The sequence below is a fragment of the Cryptotermes secundus genome, unplaced genomic scaffold, assembly GCF_002891405.2.
Source record: "Cryptotermes secundus unplaced genomic scaffold, Csec_1.0 scaffold534, whole genome shotgun sequence".
Classification (NCBI taxonomy): Eukaryota; Metazoa; Arthropoda; class Insecta; order Blattodea; family Kalotermitidae; genus Cryptotermes; species Cryptotermes secundus.
The window spans coordinates 52446-76208 of record NW_019739956.1 but is presented as its reverse complement, the minus strand read 5'-3'; the positions used below and the strand labels follow the sequence as shown (position 1 = coordinate 76208).

Genomic DNA, 23763 nt, shown 5'->3' with positions numbered 1-23763 from the left:
GGTAACCAAGCGGTCTAAGGCATGCATTGTCTTCAATCGTTTGGAAACCAGGATCGTGAGTTCGAATCCCACTCAGGGCATGGATGTTTAGTTTGTGTGTGTGAGTTTTTCTGTGTTTGTGTACAGGTATAGACCTTGCGACGAGCTGATCACCCGCCCAAGGAGTCCTACCGAATGTTTAAGATCTAGAAAAACCGAAATGAACGGAGAAGTTCATGGAGGTAGGCCTAGGCCCACTGGGGCTGTAGTGCCAAGGGAAATAAACATATACAAAGCGATCTGTTATAAGCACAATAATCATTCAAATCGAAGAGTGTCTAACGAGAGGAACTCTGTGCGGAAACATGAAAGCGGCCACCAGCTCAGATGCCAAGAAGTGATTCTTTTAATGCTCTAAATGTCAGCCCATCTTACAGTGTCTTTCTTCTGCTGGTAATAATTAACTATATCTCCCAAGAATGACCTGTCCTTATGGCAGCGTAAAGGTTAAACACAGTTAAAACTTAAATTCGACATTAACACTCACATCCAGTCAAACCCGCTTCATGCCCTCACAAGCTAGTCCTATCTGATGAATTTCATACTAAACCTACATCTCTCCTGAGATCTTATGGGTGGTTTCTAAACATAGCATTTTCTAAGGAAACATTTTCAAATATCTTGTTTCCTTAGAAGCAAGAAGCGGAGTCGTTTTTGAGAAGCTAATATCCGCTCTGCTAGTTAAGAAATTTCCCGCCTTGAACGGTACCCGACGGTTCATTATCGTGTTCACGTGATCTTAAGTATTTCATTTCCTTTGAAACGCTTATCGAGAGTTCAAATTGTGCATTCATCGTGTGGCATTCTGAATTGCTGCTACATAATGTCTCTTGAACACAAATATTCTGCTCGGCACTGTGTTTGCAAACCAGCTATGCAGTTCCCTTAGGGTGAGAGGATAAGCTTCACATCCGTACAAAACAACAGATAAAGTATTTCAACCTTTACTTTTTTAAAAAATTAGACATTCGAAAATGAACCGTAGCCAGCCTTGAGTGAAATTAGTCTGTTTCCTCAGCAATGTCAATCCGATTGGGTTTAGCAATCGTATAGTGTAAATTTATACGTAATTCTACACATACATAGACCGCCTCTGTGGTCGAGTGGTCAGAGCTCCTGGTTACAGATCTAGAGGTCCCGGGTTCGATTCCCAGCGCTACCAGATTTTCTGAGACGTAGTGGGTCTGGAACGGGTTCCACTCAGCCTCGTGATGATAATTGAAGAGCTATTTCACGGAAATAGCGGCTCCGGTCTAAATAAACTAAATTAACGGCCGTGGAATTCGTTGCGCTGACTACGTTTCACCCTCTATCCGCTAAAGTTGGCACTAACTTGGCCGACTAGCGGCAGTCCCTCGGTCCGTGTAGTTCGCTTGCGGACTAAACTATGGAGTTTGTTTGTTTTTTTTTTCTATAAATACGTAGTTTCTTTTGCAGTTAGTATTACGGTAGTTCAAAATTGCAGTAGCCTAATAGACTGGAGATGCCAGCTAGCAAAATAATGGATTTTATTTCCAGAAACAAATTACCCCACGTCGTTAAGTCTAGAAATTGTTGAAGCATGCAGAAAGCAAATAATCACGCGTCTTCACATAGTATCGCCATGAAGGTAAATTTATTTCCAGTGATTCGTCGTGCTTAGAAACAGCGATTTTGTTTGAAATTTGGCGTTACTTTTCCGCTGTCAGTAAAACTGGGTGCATGCGGTAGTGTAGTTGGTTGAGGCACTATGCTACAAGCCGAAAGGTTGTGGCGTCGATTCCTGATGAGGTCACTATATATTTTCTGTTGACCTAATCTTTCCAGCCGCGCTATGGCCCTGGGGTCGACTCAGCCTCTAACAGAAATGAGTACCAGGAATCTTCCTGGGGGGGGGAGGGCGACCGGCGCGTAAGGCTAATAATCTCACCGCCATCTATGAGCCGATTGTCTAGAAAATGTGAAAGCCTCGACGTCTCACAACCCTATGGGCCTCCACGGCCTGTTACAGGGATAGCTCGCTAAAACTGGTGATCTGGCTGTGGCCCATAGTCATGGTCCCACCTGTTCCTGCACAATGCCACAGTGTCGAACAATCAAGGTACTGTGCTCACCTCATTGTCCTTGTCGGCGTCTTTGATGTGCTGAGCTATGAAACGCACTCCCTGTAGTGCAGACAGCACGTCTGGGGACAGCTGACGAGGCAGGGTGTTATCAGAGTCCGTAACTGTAACAAGTCAAGCCAACGTCAGCGGCTCAGGTAAATCATAGTCATCCGAGAACAGTTTGTAAGGATCACAACAGCATATGCGATTTGACGTTCTAATCAGGTTTATGTTCATAGTGTTTTAATTTAATATTTTTATTATGTTAATACACGTACTTACGTTCTTAACCGTCTAGCTGCTGATACACTGTGCAGCTTGACATGTAATGAGGGTCATAGTAAATATACTCGTACATAGGTCGTTATAAAAAATCAAAGCAATATAAGAAAAGTCTACAGGATATATGTTCAGACACGAAGATACAAAAATATATGTTTACTACGAAGAAAATTAGAATTCAGAGATGAAAACATGAGAGTAACTCCACATTAGAACGTAAAATTTTGCGTGGGCTTAAATACTTGGGGTAGTTCGTGATCATAGGCCTTATCAAGTGGTTTATAAGGTAAAGCTTTGTGTATAAATTATCCATGGCCATTGTCACAATGCTTTCATTCCAAGAGGACGTGGGCTATGTTTATCACATATACATGTAAATAAAGGCACACAAATGCAGAACATTCATAAATACACTCGATTATTTGGTCTCTACAACGCCTTCTGGGTATGCGGACAGACAGACTCACGGTTTTTACTTTTCGCTTTAGATGTACTCAGTAAAATAATACTTAGAGCCTAATATCTTTACTACTAAATACTTATTCCTTTGCTATGTACTTAAGAAAATAAAACAGTTAAGTGATATCTGTTAAATCAGTCCAATTCGTACCATCCCATCCTATCTCTCTAAGATCCTTTTGAATATTTTTCACCCACCTACGTCTTGGTCTTCCCAGTGGTCTCTCTCCTTCCGGCTTTACCGCCAGTATGATACTCGTATATGCATTCCTCTTCCTCCCAATCGTACTACATGTACTACCAACTCATCGTTCTTGACTTGATCATTCTAATTATACTTGGAGAAGAGTACAAGTTATGAAGCTCCTCATTATGCAGTTTTCTCCAACCTCCTGTCACTTCATCTCTCTTCGGTCCAAATATTCTCCTCAATACCCTGTTGTCACACACCATCTGTCTATGCTCCTCCCTTAATGTCAGAGACCAAGTTTGACACCCATACAGAACAAAGGCAAAATTATGGTTTTGTATATTCTAATTTTTATGTTTTTGGACAGCAGACGAGAAGACAGAAAGTCCTGGACTAAATGGTAGCAAGCATTACCCGAGTTCCATCTCTTCTTAATTTCTTCATGAATCAGGTTTCGATCTGATATCGTTGTTCCCAAATATCAGAACTGTGCCACATTTTCAAAATATGTGTTTGTTATATGTATGTCATGATTTTGGTGACGAGACAAGAACATATACTTAGTTTTCTTTGCGTTAACTTCTAGACCAACTTCTAATTGTTGGCTCTAAGAAATCATTAGATTTGTCTCTGATCCACAGATATGCATCCTAATACACCTTTGCCTGATCCAACACTCTCATGGAGTTTTTAGTGGACATCATTTGGCTACATCAGTTCTCTAATTGCATGAATTCTGTTCTGGAATTATTCTGCAGATCACAATTCTGCTCACTGCAGAAATCTAACTGCGCTGGATCGTCTGAAGCAGTCACAAGTGCTATGTAAATCCTGTGGGGATTGGTGATGAAATTAGGTAGACTAGCCGTGTGGACAGTAGGGAGGAAACTAGTGGAGACATGGGCTTGCTACCGTAGCCGGTGGACTAGCAATGATCATTGATTCACTTAAATTAATCTCGTTGCTCTTATCCCTTTGGAAGCGGCATTAAGGAACCTATTTGTAGCTGTCACTAATTGCATTCGGACATCATAAAACGATAGTACCATTTATTACAACAGCCTCTCTTCATTTAAGACGGGTGAAATTTAATCGGGACTTAGTACATTGTTGGAAATTGTGTGGGTGGGCGTTTGTGAGTTTCTAATCTAGACTAATTCTACTACGCACAGTGAAACAAAATTAAGGGAACGCAAGAACTGAAATTATTTGTTTAACTAGAAATATCCAAAAATTTCCAGAGAAATATTTTTAGATTAAATTCTGAATTTTGGTTAAATTTACCATAGTACAGATTAAATAAAGGGCGTGTGGTAGCATAATTGGTTGAGGCACTATGCTGAAAACCGGAAGGTCACGGGTTCGATTCCCAATATTTTCATTGGATTTTTCAACTTACATAATCCTTCCAGTCTCGCTCTATCCCTGGGGTCGACTCAGCCTCTAACAGAAATGAGTACCAGGAATCTTCCTGGGGGTGAAGGGTGGCCGGCCCGTAAGGTTGACAACTTCACCGCCATCTATGAGCCGATTGTCTAGAGTAAACTTGACAGCCTCAACGTCTCACAACCCTATGGGCCTACACGGCCTATTGAGGGGATAGTTTTTATAGCTTCAATAACGTCGATAACAACCCGTCTTATGACTGCAGAACGTCGTGCGAAACGGTTAAATATGACCTATATATAATGCGGATAGCCATGTTTATTTTCTCATAAATCTTTATCTAGGCTTTATAAATCTTTTAACAGAAAATGTTGGCCGAAATATTGATGAAATATGCACTTCACCCTCAATATTTAAAAAACGGACAAATATTATAAAGCATATTACTCAATTTAGGCAATAGGATTCGAAAGCATACGGATATCAAGGTAAAGTTTACAAAGACCAAAGTCGCGTGCCGTACACCCAGTCAATATAAATACAACTGACACTCTATCGCTCCGCTACGGAAAGTGTTCGTGCAAATGAACAGTTCAAGCCAAGCTTTTGATAATGCGTTTTTTTTTGACGGCGCTCTATCCTCTCGTAAACTATTTCAAATAAATCTATACCAGTCTAAATTTATAAAATTCCTCCTTTGCTTTCAAACAATATCCAATCACATCCTCATCTGACAATTATACCAAGTAGAATCCGGGAAGTATAATTCCAAAGAATTTTCGGAGCCCTAAGGTAGGCCGCACACCAGAATGCGTCAAGACATGTAACAGTCAAGACACGATGTCTGCGACATGATTGAAAGAAAAGAGCACAATTAAAACGAATGAGATTGTGAAAACCTCCGCACACCGGTCTGAGTCATGATGCTGACGTCAGCTTCATGCTGACGAATAACGAATGAAGCAAGACTGCGTCTTTTTTCTCATGTCTTGATGCTTGTCTTGTCGCAGTTGGTGTGCGGCCACCCTAAGGGTCTCGCATACTGTTGTTCTGAAATTAATATAGTACTTTCTAACAAAGACAAAAGACAGCTTCGAACATTAGGTTGTGAACTCGCAGGGCAGAATACAGAATTGTGCTTTCAAGAAATAGGTTCGGGATCGAAACTAGGGTAGCCAACTTGACATGAAATAGTAACTAATATTCCCTCGTACGTGTAGTTGGAGCTAAACGAGCAGCAAGTTTCTCAGCAAAGATACCGCATATTTCCGTCCCACTATCTCATCCTACATTAGGTCACTTCCTCCTGCACATCTCATACTGATTTTATGTTATCTTCTTCTTCCCATTCTGACTATGATGCCTACATGCATCTTCTTACTCTTCCCTCCAGTCCGCAGTGAACATGTTCTGCCTCCAAGAATGCAGAATACGTTTAGGTTTGATCATTCTTCTATCTTTGGTGCATTTTGATGTTGGCAATGCTGCGTGTAAAATATCTAAAACGTAAGTAAGCGATCTTTATGATTATGCATATGCATATAGCAGGTTTATGGCTGTGTATGTTTGTTATTTAATTATATTTGTATATCGCGTCGCTCTCACGTCAGAGTCGTCTTAAATACTACCATAGTTATAAACTCTATGTTCGAAACTGTACAATTTGAAGGAAAATTATGTAAACTGTTTAAGAATAAAATGGAACAGGACAACGTCACCTTATAGGGCACCTTTTCAAATTGGGATTGGCAGATGATATCACTTGTTTAAGGTGCTTAGATGAGGTTGAATCAGCTAGACGCATCCTATATGATCATGAGGCCGTACCTTATTTAAGATTTCGTAATTTAGGCCAGTTCTTCATGGAACCGAGTGACTACTCTCACGCCCCCTTAAACAAGGTCCTGCATTTCATTCGAACTGTAGGATTAATAAAGGGTTGACAAAAATGTGGGAAGCACAACTGCTCATTCATGGTCGCGGTGCAAGGGCCAAATTCTATGCTCCGCCCCTACACATACATAAATACTTACTCATGGAGCTGAGCCGTTCTTAAGGAGCCGCCAATTCTGCAGATAATCAAGAATTTCCCAGAATTTTATGGAACCCGAAGGTTCATTACAGTGTTTACAAGAGCCTTCCACTGGTCTCTATCCTGAGCCAGATGAATCCAATTCATATCATCCCATCTTATCTCTTTAAGATCCATTTTAATATTGTGCACACACCTACGCCTTGATCTTCCCAGTGACTCTTTCCTTCTGGCTTTCCCACCAATATCCTACATGCATTCCTCGTCGCCCTCAATCGTGCTACATGCCCTGCCCACCTCATCCTCCTTGACTTTATCATTGTAATAATACTTGGAGAAGAGTACAAGTTATGAAGCTCCTCATTATGCAGTTTTCTCCAACCTCCTGTCACTTCATCCCTCTTCGGTCCAAATATTCTCAACGGCCTGTTTTCAAACACCCTCAGTCTATGTTCCTCCATTAATGTCAGAGACCAAATTTCACACTCATACAGAACCACATGTAAAATTATAGTTACACATACATATAAGACTATAAAGGAAAGAAAGAAATAAAGATATGAAAGGTGTAAAGGAATGGAAGAGACAGTGAAGAACAAAGATACGGAGAAATGATTGCCCGTCAGATTTCAACAGCTTTTCCATCTGTAACTATGCATGCCGTAATCGTAATTTTATTTTCATAAATAATAAGCAACATTTTATAAATGTCCAATCCCTTCATTTTGATCGGCTGGTCTCTAATATTAAAACAAGGAAACTGTTCAGTTACATCAAAACATATTACAAATATATACGGACCTACATAGTGGCTTCCGCCTAGCAGGTTTTGGTTTTCTACCGAACTATAGAACAGGGGGTCAAGGCGGACGCTTCTTGTTCCTATTTCGTTCTTCTCACATTCCAGATAGTGTCTTGCGGACACCAACACTCTCCTTGTGTCTGCTTTCCTTATTTTGAGAAAATGAAAGTAGACATGTGAGATCACCTTGTTTTCTGTCTATCATGGTACCCCTCCCTTAACAACTTTTGAATGCCTGAACCAATATTTATGAAAATTGATATGTATGACACCTGAGTCCACCTCAACGGAGTACTCCATAAATCTCTCTCATCAGTTTGTACGTTTGCACGTGTATCCCACTTTCGTTGCTAGGCAGCGGCTCAGTAGTCACGTTCCTGTGACAAAGAATACATGTAACAATAGAAGAATTGTTGGAGGCGTCCGTATCGTATCAACTGATAATCTCCTGCCTGTGTATCCCCTGGCTGTGTGGAGGCGGATTCGAATTCCTCCACCGTAGCTATGCGATTCGTAGGAGGCAACGAAAAGTGAACCCAGTGCCTGGGGATATACATGGTCCGCTCTTTGGTGAATATAAATACGGGGTCCTGGCTCTCCAGGTTGGGGGATAATTGAATCTAAAACAGCAAGTTTCGGTCATGAGCCCCGTGGGATTCAGACCCGAGAATGACTGCGCTGAAGAGGTCCAGCATCAATTGTAAACGACAGACCCATCCTCTCGTCAGAGTGGTTGTTCCATGAAGACTATGATTGAAAGGGTTCGGTTGAAAAAAATGCCAGTCACTAGTCTCAAGGGGCTTGTCAAATCGAACTGACTGGCGATAAACCACCAGTCGTAAAGTAATTCGGGTTTTCTGACTCCTTGTATCAGCTACCGTTGCTAGACAACGACTCGGAAAACACATTCAAGCTGGAACGAAAAATTATTTGTGGCGTTGCCATCCGTATCGTATCAAGAGAAGATAGGTGATTATTTCTTACTAATACTTCTTTCGTTCATGTAACGCTAGAGGCTCCTTGGTAGACTGACTGCCATTTATAATGTCACGTGTACTTTTTAGATCCCACACATAGCTGTCTCGACAAATGGTGCAACTGAATTGGAAATCAACTTCTTTTCCTCTCTCTGGCTCTACAGAGCTTTGACCTTGGCCAATTTTTCTGTTTCTTAATCTATTCACAGTCGATGGGACTCCTTACAAGGGGGATCAGCCCTGTCGCAAAGCCGCTACCTACACACAGAATAAATGCACACAGACATTCATGCCTACAATTGGATCCGAACCCATGAACCCAGTGTTCGAGCGGGCGAAGACGGTTCATGCCTCAGACGGCGCGGCTGCTGTGATCTGCCGGAAAGAACTTTAATAGGCTAAATAAATAATATGAGGATCTAAAGACGCTAAAAAAGACACATATATTTCAATCTAATGATCTTTATATTCTTCATTCATGGGATACAGCAATATTGTCCACTTCGCGCTGCGCAGAATGCAATGAGCGCTGATCTTACAGTCTCTTCCTCGTAGAAACTACATTGCAGGGTCTTAGTAGGGAACCGTGTGAAAGCCTGTTAACATTTTCCAGCTCTTGTACACGTCTCTCTCTCCCGTCTCAAATTCCTCGCGCTTTGAAGTAGTTGAACCTGATGCTTCAACCTCGTTTCTGCGTCTCTATACCCCTTTCACATTCTCTGTGTTCCAGTAGCACTTAGGAGCTACTTAACGTTGCTCAGACGTCAAAAGAAGCCTCGCCATTTTGATTAACAAGGGACGGCTTCCCAATTACATCCTAATATTATTAGCTTTTCCTAAGAACACAATAAATCTAGATTGGCTGTTTCTAGCACTGGTAGAAGCAGTCAATGTAGTATCAGTCATTTATAGTTCCAGTCACGTCTTATCACACACACGCTTCTCGTCAGTTCATTTATTAGACTAAATCTCTTGGATAAGAGATCTTCACGGCGGACATTAGAAGGAGTAGGAACTTCTTGGTTGCAACGCCATGAACTTTGGACTGGTTCAGTAGTTTCGAAGAAGCATACCACCCTCACATTCTGGGTTGAAAAGCAAGCAAGCAAGGAACCTGTATAAACGAGAGGCAAGCTTATCTTAGGAACTGAAATTGGAGGCGATACGTTCATCCGAAACGTTTGGCTGTTTTCGAACTACACGGCGTTGCAACTTGGTCTCTTCTACGCGTCGGATCCACATGTTATTGAGTGAGGAAGCGAGATCCGGTCCGGGCTACAGAGCTTGTAAAACTTCAATGAGTACACAAGAAATGTCTTCGCATTGGCAACCTTTATGCTTTGGGATTTCAGCTTCATCTGCTACCGCACAGACTTGTCGCAGGATCTGGGAACCACGCGCTACTGAATGTGAATTACTGATACTGACCTCATATAAATAAATCATCATCATCATGAGTAATCTGTCAGACGACAGGTCCACAGTCTCTTCCAAAACAATTCCTCCACTTAATGCGATCTAGAGCTTTCTCCTTCAAATGACAGTATCCTCTTCTGTCCCCAAGGCCATCCAGCATATTCTTACGTCTTCTTCCTCGCCTTCTTGTCACTTCTATCCGCCCCTCTATCTTTCCTTCAATAACTTCTTTTAGAAGGCAGTTACCGCGTAAGATATGACCAATTCAATTAGCCTTCCGTTTTCTTATTTCGTGTAGGATATTCCTCTGCTCACTGACTCTAATTAACACTTCTTCATTTCTCACATAATCGGTCCAACTGATCTTCTCCATCCTTCTCCAACACCACATTTCGAAACTTTCCAGATGTTTCTGATCTACTGCCCTAAGTGTCCATGTTTCAGCCCCATACAGAGCTATGCTCCAAATGTAGCATTTCACTAGTTTCTTCCTCAAATTTAAGTCCAATTTGCTGGTAAAAAGATCCTTCTTCTTGCTAAATGCAGCTTTTGCCATGGCAATCCTGGATTTAATTTCACTAGTACACCTTCCATAAAATGAAATAATTTATGCTTAAAATGTAGACAAACGGTTCGCAAACGTAAGGCGATTGTATTGTATTATCGCAATATTTTCATGGAATCGGAACACATTTTATTGACAAAGGTATGAATGAAACCGATTCCATAAATATAATGTAAAGCAATTTAATCTCAGTCTACTTTAACAATTAAACTTGAAGATGGAAGAATTATTTAAAAAAGCAAAAACCTCTCCTAATTAAAATTGTCCGTTTTGTTTTTTCACCGTTTTTTGGGTGTCGCGTGAGATTTCATAGGAGGAGGTTAAGAGGTGAAGTTAAAGTATCATGCCATGAAGACGTAGGGGCAGTTTCAGGTTTTATTGGTCCGGTAGCGCAATCTGGCAACCAGGAGAAAGCTTGTGACAACTTAACGGTCCATGTTTTACCACATGGGAAAAAACGGCGTAAAAATGAAACTTAAAATTACAGTTTGTAATAAATGAGTTTTGAAGACGATCGCGAATATGTTTACGTACGATTTTTCAACTGGAAAATCATTGCCTATTTCAAGGCGGAATTTACTCTCCCAGAATTTTCCTATACAAGCTGAAAGAAAAATTCTTAAAAACATGAATGAACACACTGGGTATCACTCGATATTCCAATTGTCGTATATACGTCCAAAGGCACTGCCACGCCTCTTCGTTTCCATCCAAATATTTCGTAACATTCTAACTTAAGATTCAAACGCAATTTACTTTGACACATAAATGTAATTATTTCACTCGCACAGCAAAAACCGTTTCCCGCATATAGGAAAAATTTTAAGGATATTTCAATGACTGAAACTCATGAAACGTCTAGAAGTTCCTTTATTTTTATTTTAAAAAATATTCTACCAGTTCGAATGCTACTAATGTCAAAAGTTTGAAAAGACTAAATTTGATTATTTCATATTGTAACCTGGATGAACAGAAGGTTGCTAGGTAACTGACTGTTAAACACCCCACGACCGAATATACGCAATGCAACAATAGAAGTACGGTTTTTTCTATGCGGTCGGCGCCATGACCCCTGTTATGCAACCTTCGGTAAACACGTTTCAACAATAGAGTCTGTGTTTCCTGCGTGGTTGGTGCGGAGGCTATATAACGACAGTTCCAGACAGCACTTGAACGGTTTTATGCTTGACCGTCGTCAAGTTTAAGCCTTTTATACTTTTCATGTCGAGCTTCGCCTTGTCCAATATTGCGAACATTTTCGTTACCCTTGATTTTGTATGACTTCCGCTTGTTGCCTGCATAATTTTGTTATAATAATCATATACGTATGGAATTTCTGAAACTGTTCAAAGTCAAAGTCACATTGCGACTGACGGTCAGTCAGTCTGTCTGTCTTGGTGTCGATCCCCGACTGGAGCTCTTGACCAGATTCTTTTTTATATGAAAGTTACTGTCCTGTTCATTTTTGGCGCCCTCTCTGACGAGAGGTCGGGTTTGTCATTTGTCAGTCATAATCTGTGTTAGTAAGTCCATTGTCAGTATTTACATATATTTACAAATTTAATCTTAATTCCTATTTCAATGTACAATATATATAAGGCCTCTGTCAATCCAGGCTCAGTACAGCAGATTTTGCCCTATTTCTAGCGATTACTACTAGAAATAAGGCAAAATTTGCTATACTGACCCTGGACTGACAGAGGCCCTGTATATATTTTATATACATTTTAACATGTTTAACACGTTAAATGTAAACATTTTCCGCATTATGACAAATGACTTACTCCTGCAGACAATGACTCTGACAAAATACAGACCCGTCCTCTCGTCAGAGAGGGCGCCCCACAAAACCAGACCGAAACTGTCAAACAGTATCGTGTACCTGGTCATAAGCCCCAGACTGGACTTGACATAAAGACTGACCAACTGACCGACTGACCGTCAGTCACAATGTGACTTTGACTTTGTCTTTGAACAGTTCCAGTTTTTAAGTGGAGAGTCCAGGAGGGTTCAGAAGTTGAGAGTACAAGGACTATAGTGGAGCGTGAATTGTGAAGATTAATTGAGAGCGAATTCGAACCAGGAGTACAGAAGAGTGCAGGAGGTCGAACTGTGAGGATTTAGCGTGTGATTTGAATAGTGTGCTAGAGTGCAGTGGTATTGGGAGCGTGTAATTTAGGGAGACTGTTACATTTCCCATGTTATAAACCCGTGAAGCCAACTGCAGATAGACTGAAGAGATCAGTGTAGTGACTGCAAGTTGCGTAAATCAGTAACAGTGTTATAATTAATTGTAGCTACGACCTGTAGGTTGTTAATAAAACCAATTACCAATCCAAACCCACATCTCAGTCGCCTAAACACGTGACAGTATTTTGTAGGACCTGAGGTAATCACACCGGTGGTTATGAAGATTTTTGTCTTCAAGGATATATCCGTTGAAAGTAAAGAGGCGTTGACAAGCAGAGCTGCTGCGACCTTCTTCATGTTGTTTTCTTAGTTAGCTTAATCATGGGCCCTACAAATTCAGGCTACACGTCCCTCCGAAATGTCTGTCGACTTTCACCAGAGTGCGCGATATCATAGCCCAGAAGAGAGAACTCTTTATTTTATGTTACTTTGGTTTTCAATGAATCAGCTCATTTCCCTGACTTGGTACAATTAACTGAAATATTTCACTAAGTCAACAAAAAATAAATTGTACCTAGCTGCAGAAATTACTGTTGCAGTAACTGAAGAACACAAATATAACCACTGTTGAAAATATTTCAAGTATTTTTTTCACCAAACAGACCTGTACATTGGTACACTTTTTTATTTTAATATATTTGAATAAATTAATACAAACAAAGTAATATCATCTTTTATCTCAGCGTGTGAATGAGCGAGCATTTTATTGATTGAGTAAGGTCAAATATAGATTATTAAAATTTTAAATTGTGTTTAAGTATAATGCAAGCGAATGATGAAAAAAAAAAGGAAAGAAAATTTGGTAATTCAGCAAAAATTAAACATTGTTTCCCGTCCAGTACACAACCTAACGACATAGCTGTGCGCGTTCAGATCCACAAAATATTATGAAAATATTTACATGTTCTCTGTGGTCTAGTGGTCAGAGTTCCTGCCTACAGATACAGAGGTCCCGGGTTCGATTTCCGGCGCTACGTATTTTTCTGAGAAGTAGTGGATCTGGAACGGGGTCCACTCAGCATCGTGAGAATAAGTGAGGAGCTATTTCAAGGAAACAGCGGCTCCAGTCTAGAAAACCGAAATTAACCTCCGTGGGGACCCGTTGCGCTGACCACGTAACACCTATCCGCAAAAGTTGGCACTAACTTCGCCGACAAGCGGCGGTCGCAAATTCACATTTTCGCAATTTCCTCCCCAAGACAGAAAAAAAGAGGTCTAATCATTCTTTTGATATTGTAGGTTTTCACCCTAATTCTGCATGTGTGTCCACAGGTCTACCAGAACGCGGTTTAAGTCCTATGTTGGGACACGCACTGAAACTTATAGAAAGAAATGGTGTGTCTTCGGATGCCAGCGAACTAGGATTGTGACGGAAGTCCGCTGGGAACTTCAGGTAAAACTGCGATTCAAAATATGTATACTTTTGTTGTTACTGTTATTGACGTACGTTACTTACGTACAACTGTCGAAATTATGTGTATAACTTTTAAATATCTGAGACTATATAGCTTCGGCCGATAGGTTGTGAAAAGAGGCTGTAGTAGCCTATTCCGGTATATGCTCAGAATGACTGAGGAAAATCAGCCGGTCTCAGGGTAGATATTTCAAGAGGGGACCTCTCGAATGTGTAGAAATTCTGTCCACTGGACAATGGCCCTCGTTGCAGAAGTTATAACGGGACGAAATGTACAAAGCTTGTTCAAATGGAACGTGTTCGTGAAGCTGCCAGAGAATAGGTCCGACCTCAGGATATCACGTGACTGCTTGTGTGAATGTAGGAGCTCTTTGCAGAGTCTTTCATCGGCCGGTACGGCAATGGGATGCCTGCCTCATGGCCGCTGGGTACTACATTTAATAATCTCTACTTTTTTTCATCAGAACGACTTTCACTTGAACAAGTCTTCTGCGTCATTTTAAATACAAATTCTGAACCATGTAGATTCTGTTATTAAGCAGTAGCTGACATCGAACCCCAGTCGTCCAGCCCGTAGTCTATTCGGTGTACCTTATCCCCGCTGAGCAATTAAATATTCTCGCCAGATATAACACGTCAAGTTGGAAAAAACTGTAGCTGTATGCAGTCAAACAGATTTGTTCACAGATATGCCGTTTGAAACAATTCGATGCAAACAAAAGTATCTAGCCCTTTACAAGGCACTGTACCCCTCATTTAAAGAATATTTAATAAAGACTTTTGTAACTGTTGTTTCGCGTGTTACGTAGGAGATGGTTCCTTGCCTAAGATACAGGTTTATGTGATGCTCATGATGTTTCGGAAGTTGATTCTTCTCTCCTCTTCAGGTTATTTCACTAATATTATACTCTCATTATAATGACATGTTTATTATTTATTCTAATTTTTAGAATTACTAATGATAGCTGGGATTGAAGCAGGAAACCTTTTAAATGTTGAACTTCCGGTGATTTATTTCTTAGTAAATAATTCTGGATTTTGTACTGACTGCTGCCACTAATATTAAAATTAAAAAAATATCAGATGAATAAATATATATAATATTAATATAAATATATAACCAACCACATGAAGACTGAAGTAGATTCAAGAAAGAAACACGGTGTGTGTCAAGTACGCCTCAAATGTATGTTAGGCAACGGGCAAGGTCCAACATACATAGGTCGGATAGAAAGTAGTAGTTCTAAAGTGACTTTATTACCTGAGCTAAACACACTTATATTCCTTCACTATAATCACCCCCCGATGTGTACCACTTTCTGCCAAATTTGTGGAAGGCGTCGTACACCATCAGCGCGTCCACTTCTGTTGATGTCCAGCAATGACCGCCCTTCAGCACGACTCCTCTTTTGTTGTAACGGGTCCCTCCCAGCGGTTCTTCCATTTGGGCAAAGAGATCATAATCGCACGGACTCATATCGGGTGAATATGGCGGATGGTGCAGTATGAGCCCTTACATTTTCATGAAGGATGATGGGGTTCGTTGCCAACAAGTGTCGTCGCTTTCTTCTGAGTGCTGGACGAAGATAATTACGCTGGAAATTGCAGTAGAAGGCAGCATTGACCGTCTGTCGTTGAGGTACAGTGTGGTGCAGTATCGCTCCATCAGTGCCATATGCCACAATGAACATCGCCTTCACATTACTCTGTGTAGGACGCACTTTCTTTGAACGAGGAGAGCCAGGATGCTTCCATTCAGTTGATTGTCGCTTCAAGTGCGGTTCGTATGAGCGAGCCGAAGTTTCGTCCAGAGTGACGATCCTTCCAAAGAAGTCGTCACCTTCCCTCTGGTACTGGTCCAACAAGTCTTATGCAATTGCAGAACGTTGTCATTGTTGCACCTCGGGCATTGTATGGGGTACCCAACGCGCTGCAATTTTGCGGTATCCAAGAACAGCGTGCAGATGTGGAGCACGGTTTTGAGACATACGCCAACCTCAGCAGCTATCTCCCGCGCAGCCCGTCGACTATCGACATCCAGCAAAGAAGCAAGAAGCTGAATTGTGTTGTTGTCAACATGGGGTCGTCCTGAACGGCATCCCTCCCTTCACGGAACAATTTCACCCATCGTATCACTGTGCGAAATGGCACATGCTTCTCGCAGTCCCTGATAACAGTTTTGTGCACTACGACCTCGTGCAACTTCAATTTTTATCCAGGAGCGTTTTTCTTGTTTTGTAAACATGTTGTTAGGGTGCTTGAACTGGGCTCCTGCACTTGAAGACGATGCACAGTGCAACTCAATGAAACACAACCAGAGCCACTCACTGAACTACTTCAACTGAACTTCTGCTATCAGCTACAGACGGCGCTAGTGCCACCCGACGCACATCTTTCATGTTACAGCAGTGTTGCCACTATTTTTATCCAACCCTTGTATTAAAGGTAGACTGGAATATTGAAGGGTGAATTGTAATTTTGAAAATCCTTTTGTCACTGAATAAAGGAAAAGTCATTGTGTACACTCACTTGTATATAGAAATGCATACAAAGAAACTGGTATCTCCAGCTAACTTCATCGTTACATCATCAGCTAAGAAGCTAATAATAGCCGAGATTGGCAATAAATGTCCTCTCTTTTATTGAAATGAATTTACTTACAATGTTCTTGTGAACATTACTGGATTCTGCCCTGAGGAAATTGAATATAGTTCACACCCTCACACTGTTTAAATCAGTGGCTTTAGTCGGCAACTATGCCGACCGAGCTACCGCCTCTTATCAGCGAAGTTAGTGCCAAATTTAGCGGATAGAGGGTGTCGCGTTGTCAGCTCAACGAATCACCACAGCCTTTAATTTCGGTTTTCTAGACCGGAGCCGCTACTTTTCCATTCAAGTAGGTCCTCAATTATCCTCACATGGCTTATTTAAAAATATTTATTTTATTCTCCCGTTTATTTATTATTTTCCAAAATTCTCGTTCCTTCAGTTTTCTGATTAAAACAAATGTGAAATTGAGTTTTGCATAAAAAGAGGAAGATATTTTTCCGGCCTCTGTCTGTATATATTTAACTCATCTCATTCCAGACGTACCTCACCTATTCTTCTGTCTGCTGTGATGGGTATAAGGAGATCAATTCTGTGTGCACTCCGGTCTGTGATCCGAAATGTGTTCACAGTCAATGCACGGCGCCTAATTCCTGTTCCTGCAATAGTGGCTACGTAAAACCCTCTCGTAGCGGCACGGAGTGTATACCCGATTGCAGTCCGGGTTGCATAAATGCACAATGCACATCTCCTGACGTATGTACATGCAATAGTGGTTACAAGAAAGATGCTAGCAATAGCAAGAAGTGCTTTCCTGTTTGTCATCCAGAATGCATAAATGGGAACTGCACGGCACCAAATGTTTGCACTTGTATTAGAGGTTATAGCAGAAGTTTCACAAATAGCAACATCTGTGTGCCGATTTGCAATCCAGAGTGTACGAATGGACGTTGTACTGCCCCTAGCGTCTGCACATGCAATGTTGGATTCGCAAGGGATATTGAAAATTATACGAATTGCCTACCAGTATGTAATGTTAAATGTATAAATGGAATGTGCACAGCTCCAAACATTTGTACGTGTAATGCTGGTTTCATCAAAGAAGGTAAGAATAACACGAAATGTGTACCAGTTTGTGAGCCTGGCTGTGTTAACGGAGAATGCACTACACCAAATACGTGTACATGTAACGAAGGATTTGCGAAAGATGCAGAGAATGCATCAAATTGTGTACCAGTTTGTGAGCCTGGCTGTGTTAATGGAGAATGCACTGCACCAAATACGTGTACATGTAACGAAGGATTTGCGAAAGATGCAGAGAATGCATCAAATTGTGTATCAGTTTGTGAGCCTGGCTGTGTTAACGGAGAATGCACTGCACCAAATACGTGTACATGTAACGAAGGGTTTAGAGAAGACTCAGAGAAATCAACACAATGTACTCCAGTTTGTGATCCTGAGTGTGTTAACGGAGAATGTACTGCTCCGAATGTATGTACTTGTAATAATGGATTTTCAAAAGACTCCATAAATGAAACAAATTGTTTATCAGTTTGTAATCCAAACTGCATTAACGGATCATGTGTGTTTCCAAATACATGTGTATGTAAAAATGGTTTTCATATGGACATTAATAATAAACACAAATGCCTGCCTACCTGTGACGAGATCTGTATAAATGGGGTATGTACAGCCCCGAACTTCTGCACATGTGAGCCTGGGTACGTCAAAGATTCTAGAGAACTCCACAAATGCTTGCCGCTTTGCTATGACGGATGTCACAATGGAGACTGTGTCGGACCTAACAAATGCATCTGTCATGAAGGTTACAGTCAAAGAAACAATGTTACGAATAAATGTTATCCAACATGTAGCAATATGTGTATAAATGCCGAATGCACAGCCCCTGACACTTGTACCTGTTTTCCGGGCTACAGCTATTCTCTGGAATCGAATAACTCTTACCTCTGTTCAGCAATCTGTGAAGAAACCTGTATAAATTCATACTGTTTAGCTCCTGATGAATGTTCTTGTCACGAAGGTTACGTCAAGCAAATGGATATTCCCAATGCCTGCGCACCGTATTGCAAGGAAGGATGTCAGAATGGGGAATGCACCGGGCCTAATACGTGTACCTGTCATAAAGGTTACACAAAAGACAAGGTGAATCCAAATATGTGCTTACCAGAATGTCCCGAAGGATGCGCAAATGCTGCCTGCGCAGCCCAGAATATTTGCACTTGCAATGAAGGGTACTCTGATGGCGAAGAAAGCGGGGACTGCTTGCCTTTGTGTGCTGGACAGTGTGTGAATAGCAACTGCACGGCACCGGACATATGTACCTGTCATAGTGATGGATATATACACAACATCACCCAGCCTAACATCTGCGTCGTGAAGTGTCCTGGTGGATGTCTGAATGGGAACTGTACTGACTACCTTACATGTGACTGCAGCAAGGGATGGACAGGTGTCAACTGTTCGACTCGCTATTTTAATTCTACATTTACAAGGTGAGTGGTGATTGTTCACAGAGTTAAATTGTTGTAATTTAATTTATTATTTATAAATATAGAATAATATTTTTCCTATTTAAGACGAAAATTGGAACAATATCTCAATTATGAACGAAGAGGAACAATTTAAACATTATACTAAATCCATAAGCAGGCTCTATAATTTAATTTACAGAAATATCTCATTTGCCACGCTCTCTCTTATTGTCAACTTAATTTCAGTAAGGAATGATCTGACCACTTTTTCACAGCACCTACAAACACTTAGTCTACACAGCATATTAGTTTATAGGATCAACGACAATGAGATGGGCAAAACATATAGCACACATAGGACGAAAGAGAATGATACGATGGGAATAACCACATTTGGTCGACCTAAGAATAGAAGGCATAATAATATGAGGTTTTATTTCAGAGAAATAGCGTGTGAATGTATATACCATATTCTAGAAGCTTAGAACAGGGTCCAGTGGCAGTCACAAATATTAATATTTGAATTCCACAAAATACGGAGTATTTCTCCTCCAGACCTTCTGAAAGGAATAGTGTTCTATACAATTGTTTTGTTTACGTGTCTTTTTAATTATAGTAGAAGCCAGGATAGATCAAATTATATAAATTAAAAAAAAAGTTTTCACGGTTCTAACTGATTGTTTATTCTTCCATCCACATGGAGTTTGTGCAGAACAAATAATGTTCACCTTGTCGTGATTCAAGCGGTCCTAGAAACTATATTTTGATAAGACTCCTACTCAATCTATGAATGTTACAGTTCGCTACTTCCACCATAATCACAAGAAACAATGACGGCAATATAACCCTCTCACTCTATTTTACTAATCTCAAGATTCAACATCACTAGCACCAAACATCATCTTTGGATTCAATTGAGAGCTTTTAATCCAGTTAGTATCTTCACAATGCATTGCTTTATTCAATATGTATTTTACTACTATCCTCCCACCTCCATCTCGTTTCTAATGATTTTTTGCAAGTGGTTTCAGTAACAAAATTTTGTGCATCATTGCCTCTGATGCATATTACATATCTTCATGCCGTTTCCTCTTGAAAACTTTTAAAGTACGAGTACAGTATGCGCCAAATTACAGTACTGAAATGAAAAGACGTCCTGTTGATACCACTGTCTATTCATGTGAAGGCCCCTTGCACGACAGAACCTTCTCAAATCCTGAAGAAATGGTCCGATCGCCATATCCCTGTAGCGTTCTTGGGTGAGGCTAAGAGCCTTGCCTTCCTCATCCACAATGAAATAGGGCCCTAATATACCGTGTGCTGAGACGGCACACCATATTGTCACACGTGTACTGTGTAGCTCAGAACCAAGGAAGCGAGTTGGCTGGCGACGACTTCCGTATGAGCGGAAATAATTCTCAATTATGAATACTTTTTCCTCCGTTTAGAGACCAATTTCCGACAACAACTGCACAACACAACTTCCTTCCCACTACTGGGAACACGTGCGGCTGGAGCTATGACCCGTCGACAACTACACATGCCGGTTCGAGATGCGCGAGTTTCAGTACTGCATATTTTGCGTATTCTGTATTTCACTTGTTCCTCCATGTCACTAGTAATACTCTCATAATAGACCATAACCAAACTGCCACTTTTCAAACAGGGTTTTGCCTGGCGCCAAGCACATCGACCATCCGTACGTTCTGTGGCTTTTAGTCCTCCCATTACTGACGCTTGCTGTGGTCACTGCACCTGCAGTGGCGAGACTTGTCGCCTGGAGGCGCCCCCGCCTCACAGACGCGTTCAAATTTGACGGCTTGAACACACAAGGTCAGTGACACCGATGTATCATTGTATTCGCAGTAAAATCTGTACATGTAACTCCTATAATGTGACAGATATATTCAAAATTACCCCCAACGGTTCACTAATCTAGTGCACAGAATGTAGACCATATACAAAAAGAAAAGAAACAGGGACGTAATTCTCTGACATCTGATTACAAACAAATAAACTCCGTGGCTTCTGTCCTGAAGCGAACTATACCGACCGAGCGACCGCCGCTCGTCTGCGAAGTTAGTACCAACTTTAGCGGATAGAGTGTGTCGCGTGGTCAGCGTAACGAATCCGCACGGCCGTTAATTTCTGTTTTCTAGACTGGAGTCACTATTCCTTTGAAATAGCTCCTCAGTTATCCTCACGGGGCTGAGTTGACCCCGTTCCAGACCCACTGCTTCTCAGAAAATCTGGTAGCGCCGGGAATCGAACCCGGACGTCTGGAACTGTAGCCAGGAACTCTGACCACTAGACCACAGAGGCTGTCGAATTCTGATTACATCTGTTGAAAATGAAACGTCAATGTCAATTCGAAATACATTTTTGTGAAATGCGAAAATGTCAAATGATACTTGAGTAATTAGGATTAGTGAGTTGTTCATCAGGCTGAAAATGACATGTCGGATCGGTAGTATCTATATGAAAGTCAATTTCACCCTTTGTTTGCGAGATATTAATATATAGTTAGGCTAGAAGGGGTTCCTTTTTCCCCACTGCTTTATGATTTTGTTCCAGTGCATGTTGTCACGAGAATCAGAGTGGAAATAAATGTAAGAAGAATTTTAAATTTTGCAGGAAGAAGCGAAAACTCGAAAAGAAGAAAATAACGAAGAAATCTTGAACACTATCATGGATGGTGGAATAATTGATCAGGAATTTATTTTACTCTGACACATTAGCAATATATTGTTCTTATTTCAGGTATGGATAAATTCTACAACATAGAATTGAGCACAAACGAGACACAGGAAAACCAATTTGCTAGTGAAATTAAAGATGTCAAGGAAGGAGAAGAATACGGTTTCGGCCATCATTGTGCCAGCACATGTCTTCTGAAAAGCGAAATTACATAACTTTGTACATGAAGCGTGGTTCGACGTTTCCTGCCATCCGAAACGTCGGTTGTTGCTGTAACTTTACGTATCTTTACTTCCCACACATTTCTAGTGAGCCGACTACTTTCTGACATGGCGGCAACTACAAGTGTCTGTAATAAGACTGCAATGTTGGCGGTCTATAAAGTGTTTATACAGCTCTGTCACTGCAAATGGATATCAAAAAATAGTGAAAACCAGCCACGACATACGCATTGAGAAGAAGCAGACATTGAACTCAGGTCTATTTAGTGGGATATCTGATTGTTGCCAACTTCAAAAGATTTCGCGAATTTTCACTGATGAGACGAAACGGATACGCGGACGGCAATTTTTAGGAATTCTGAAGAAGCCTCTCCGCGGGTCGAACACAAGAATATTAGCATATGCCTCTCTTCCTTTGCATTAAATTGTATAAATTTTCACTAAATCACAAACACGTAGATTTTTCTGGGGACATAGAATTCTTTCGTTTAATAAAATATAATCAGAATTTTGTTCGATTTGGAGTTATGTGCATAGTAGGTAATGCTATAGCTCAAGCGGTTAGTCGCTGGCTTCCCACCGCGGCGGCCCGGGTTCTATCTCGGGTCTAGTCAAATGGTATTTGTGGTGGACAAAGTGGCGCTAGGGCAAGTTTTCTCCGAGTACTTCGGTTTCCCCTGCCAATCTTCATTCCACCAATCGCTCCACAATCACCCTCACCTATCATCTGGGGCTGGTACAATAGGCCAGAAGTGGCCACAGTACAAGGGACTTAGTCCCACTCCACTAGCAATTAAAACAAAATATGTGCAGAGTAAATAGGATTATTTTTCCTTAAAGGAAAAGTAATGAGGAACACAAAGGACGAATGGCTACAGAGCTTTCTGATAATGTTATCAACTGTGGGACCATATCAGACTTATAAATAACAGTCTTATTTTTACGTAAACTTCCGCTCTCGCTTCTGACAGTTGACTAGAATTAGGAATGAGTTGTGTCAGTTTGTTGAAAGGCTTCCTTTTTCATGAGGGTCTGTTTAACCCCAGGGAAAATACCAGTTGACGGTTTTGGAATCGAAATTGAAAAGAGCACATTTTCGCGTAAAGGAGAAGAAGCAAACAGGAGGGGGGTGACCAAAAATTCTTAATGAGGGGTTCCAAAATTTTTGCTGTTCAGCAGATATTACTAGAATGGCCGTATTTAACTGAACGAGACAGACAGGGTATATAGCAAGCATAGGAGAAATCTGACTGGAACTCCTGAATTAACGACACCACTTGGGATACTTAGAGTAAATTTAAGGGTAATAGACTATAATTGAATTTAAAATAGAGGTATGTCTGTTTGCTTGTTTTTGATATATACTAGTATTTCCGTACCTTTGCATCTACTTCGACCATATCTGGTATGGGGGTTAAGACATCCCACATGAGGTTTTGGACACTATTGTGGACTGTATGATATTACATTTGCATTTAAATATAAATTACTTGAAAAGAACTTGGAACGGCTTTAAGGGGACTGTGGTATGTTGTATTTGCATTTAAACAGGAATTACTGTAACAAGTTATAATAAATACTATAGCCAAAATTACAGAGTTTCGTGAGGAGGATGTGCTCTTCAGCTGAACCGCAGTTGTCCCTTACTTCGAAGCAATGATAATTCATAAGACTGACACCTCTTTTAAATTTAAAAATACGTTTTTCGAAATAATGTTTGTTAGGAATACGTACATGAAGACTGGAGTGGCCACTCTGTTCATCAACACGACGTACGTAACTAGGAACTCTCATGTGAGCCCTCTCCGCCTATGGCAGCCACACTGATTGGGTGAGAGTACAGCACGCATGGAATGTCAGCAGGGAAAGTAGTAAGCCTGTAGTTACGCATGAAATAAAGTCGTGATGTAAGGGCTACGTTCAAGTCCGAAAAATCTATTGGCATTCACGATGCAGGAGAACTCAGGCGA

The 23763-nt window shown here is 40.9% G+C and overlaps 2 protein-coding genes across 3 annotated transcripts in view; one reads left to right on the top strand and one right to left on the bottom strand.

Moving 5' to 3' along the window:
* The window catches only part of LOC111872149 (acetylcholine receptor subunit beta-like 2), an 89241-nt gene that overhangs the window by 23402 nt on the left and 42076 nt on the right, over positions 1-23763 (bottom strand). Inside the window, exon 10 of the mRNA XM_023865741.2 lies at positions 2133-2245. Coding sequence (XP_023721509.1) covers positions 2133-2245 — 113 coding nt within the window. The remainder of the gene's footprint in view (positions 1-2132; positions 2246-23763) is intronic.
* Positions 5841-22311, top strand: LOC111872148 (tenascin). Of its 2 annotated transcripts, XM_023865739.2 has the most exons (5): positions 5841-5946; positions 13695-13815; positions 16924-18896; positions 20542-20708; positions 21636-22311. In XM_023865739.2, the coding sequence occupies exons 1-5, from the start codon at positions 5846-5848 to the stop codon at positions 21785-21787; spliced, it is 2514 nt and encodes an 837-aa protein (XP_023721507.1). In that variant the 5' UTR covers positions 5841-5845; the 3' UTR covers positions 21788-22311. The 2 variants fall into 2 exon arrangements, with proteins under 2 accessions (XP_023721507.1, XP_023721508.1); XM_023865740.2 differs by lacking the exon at positions 20542-20708 and having other exon boundaries at positions 21636-21725.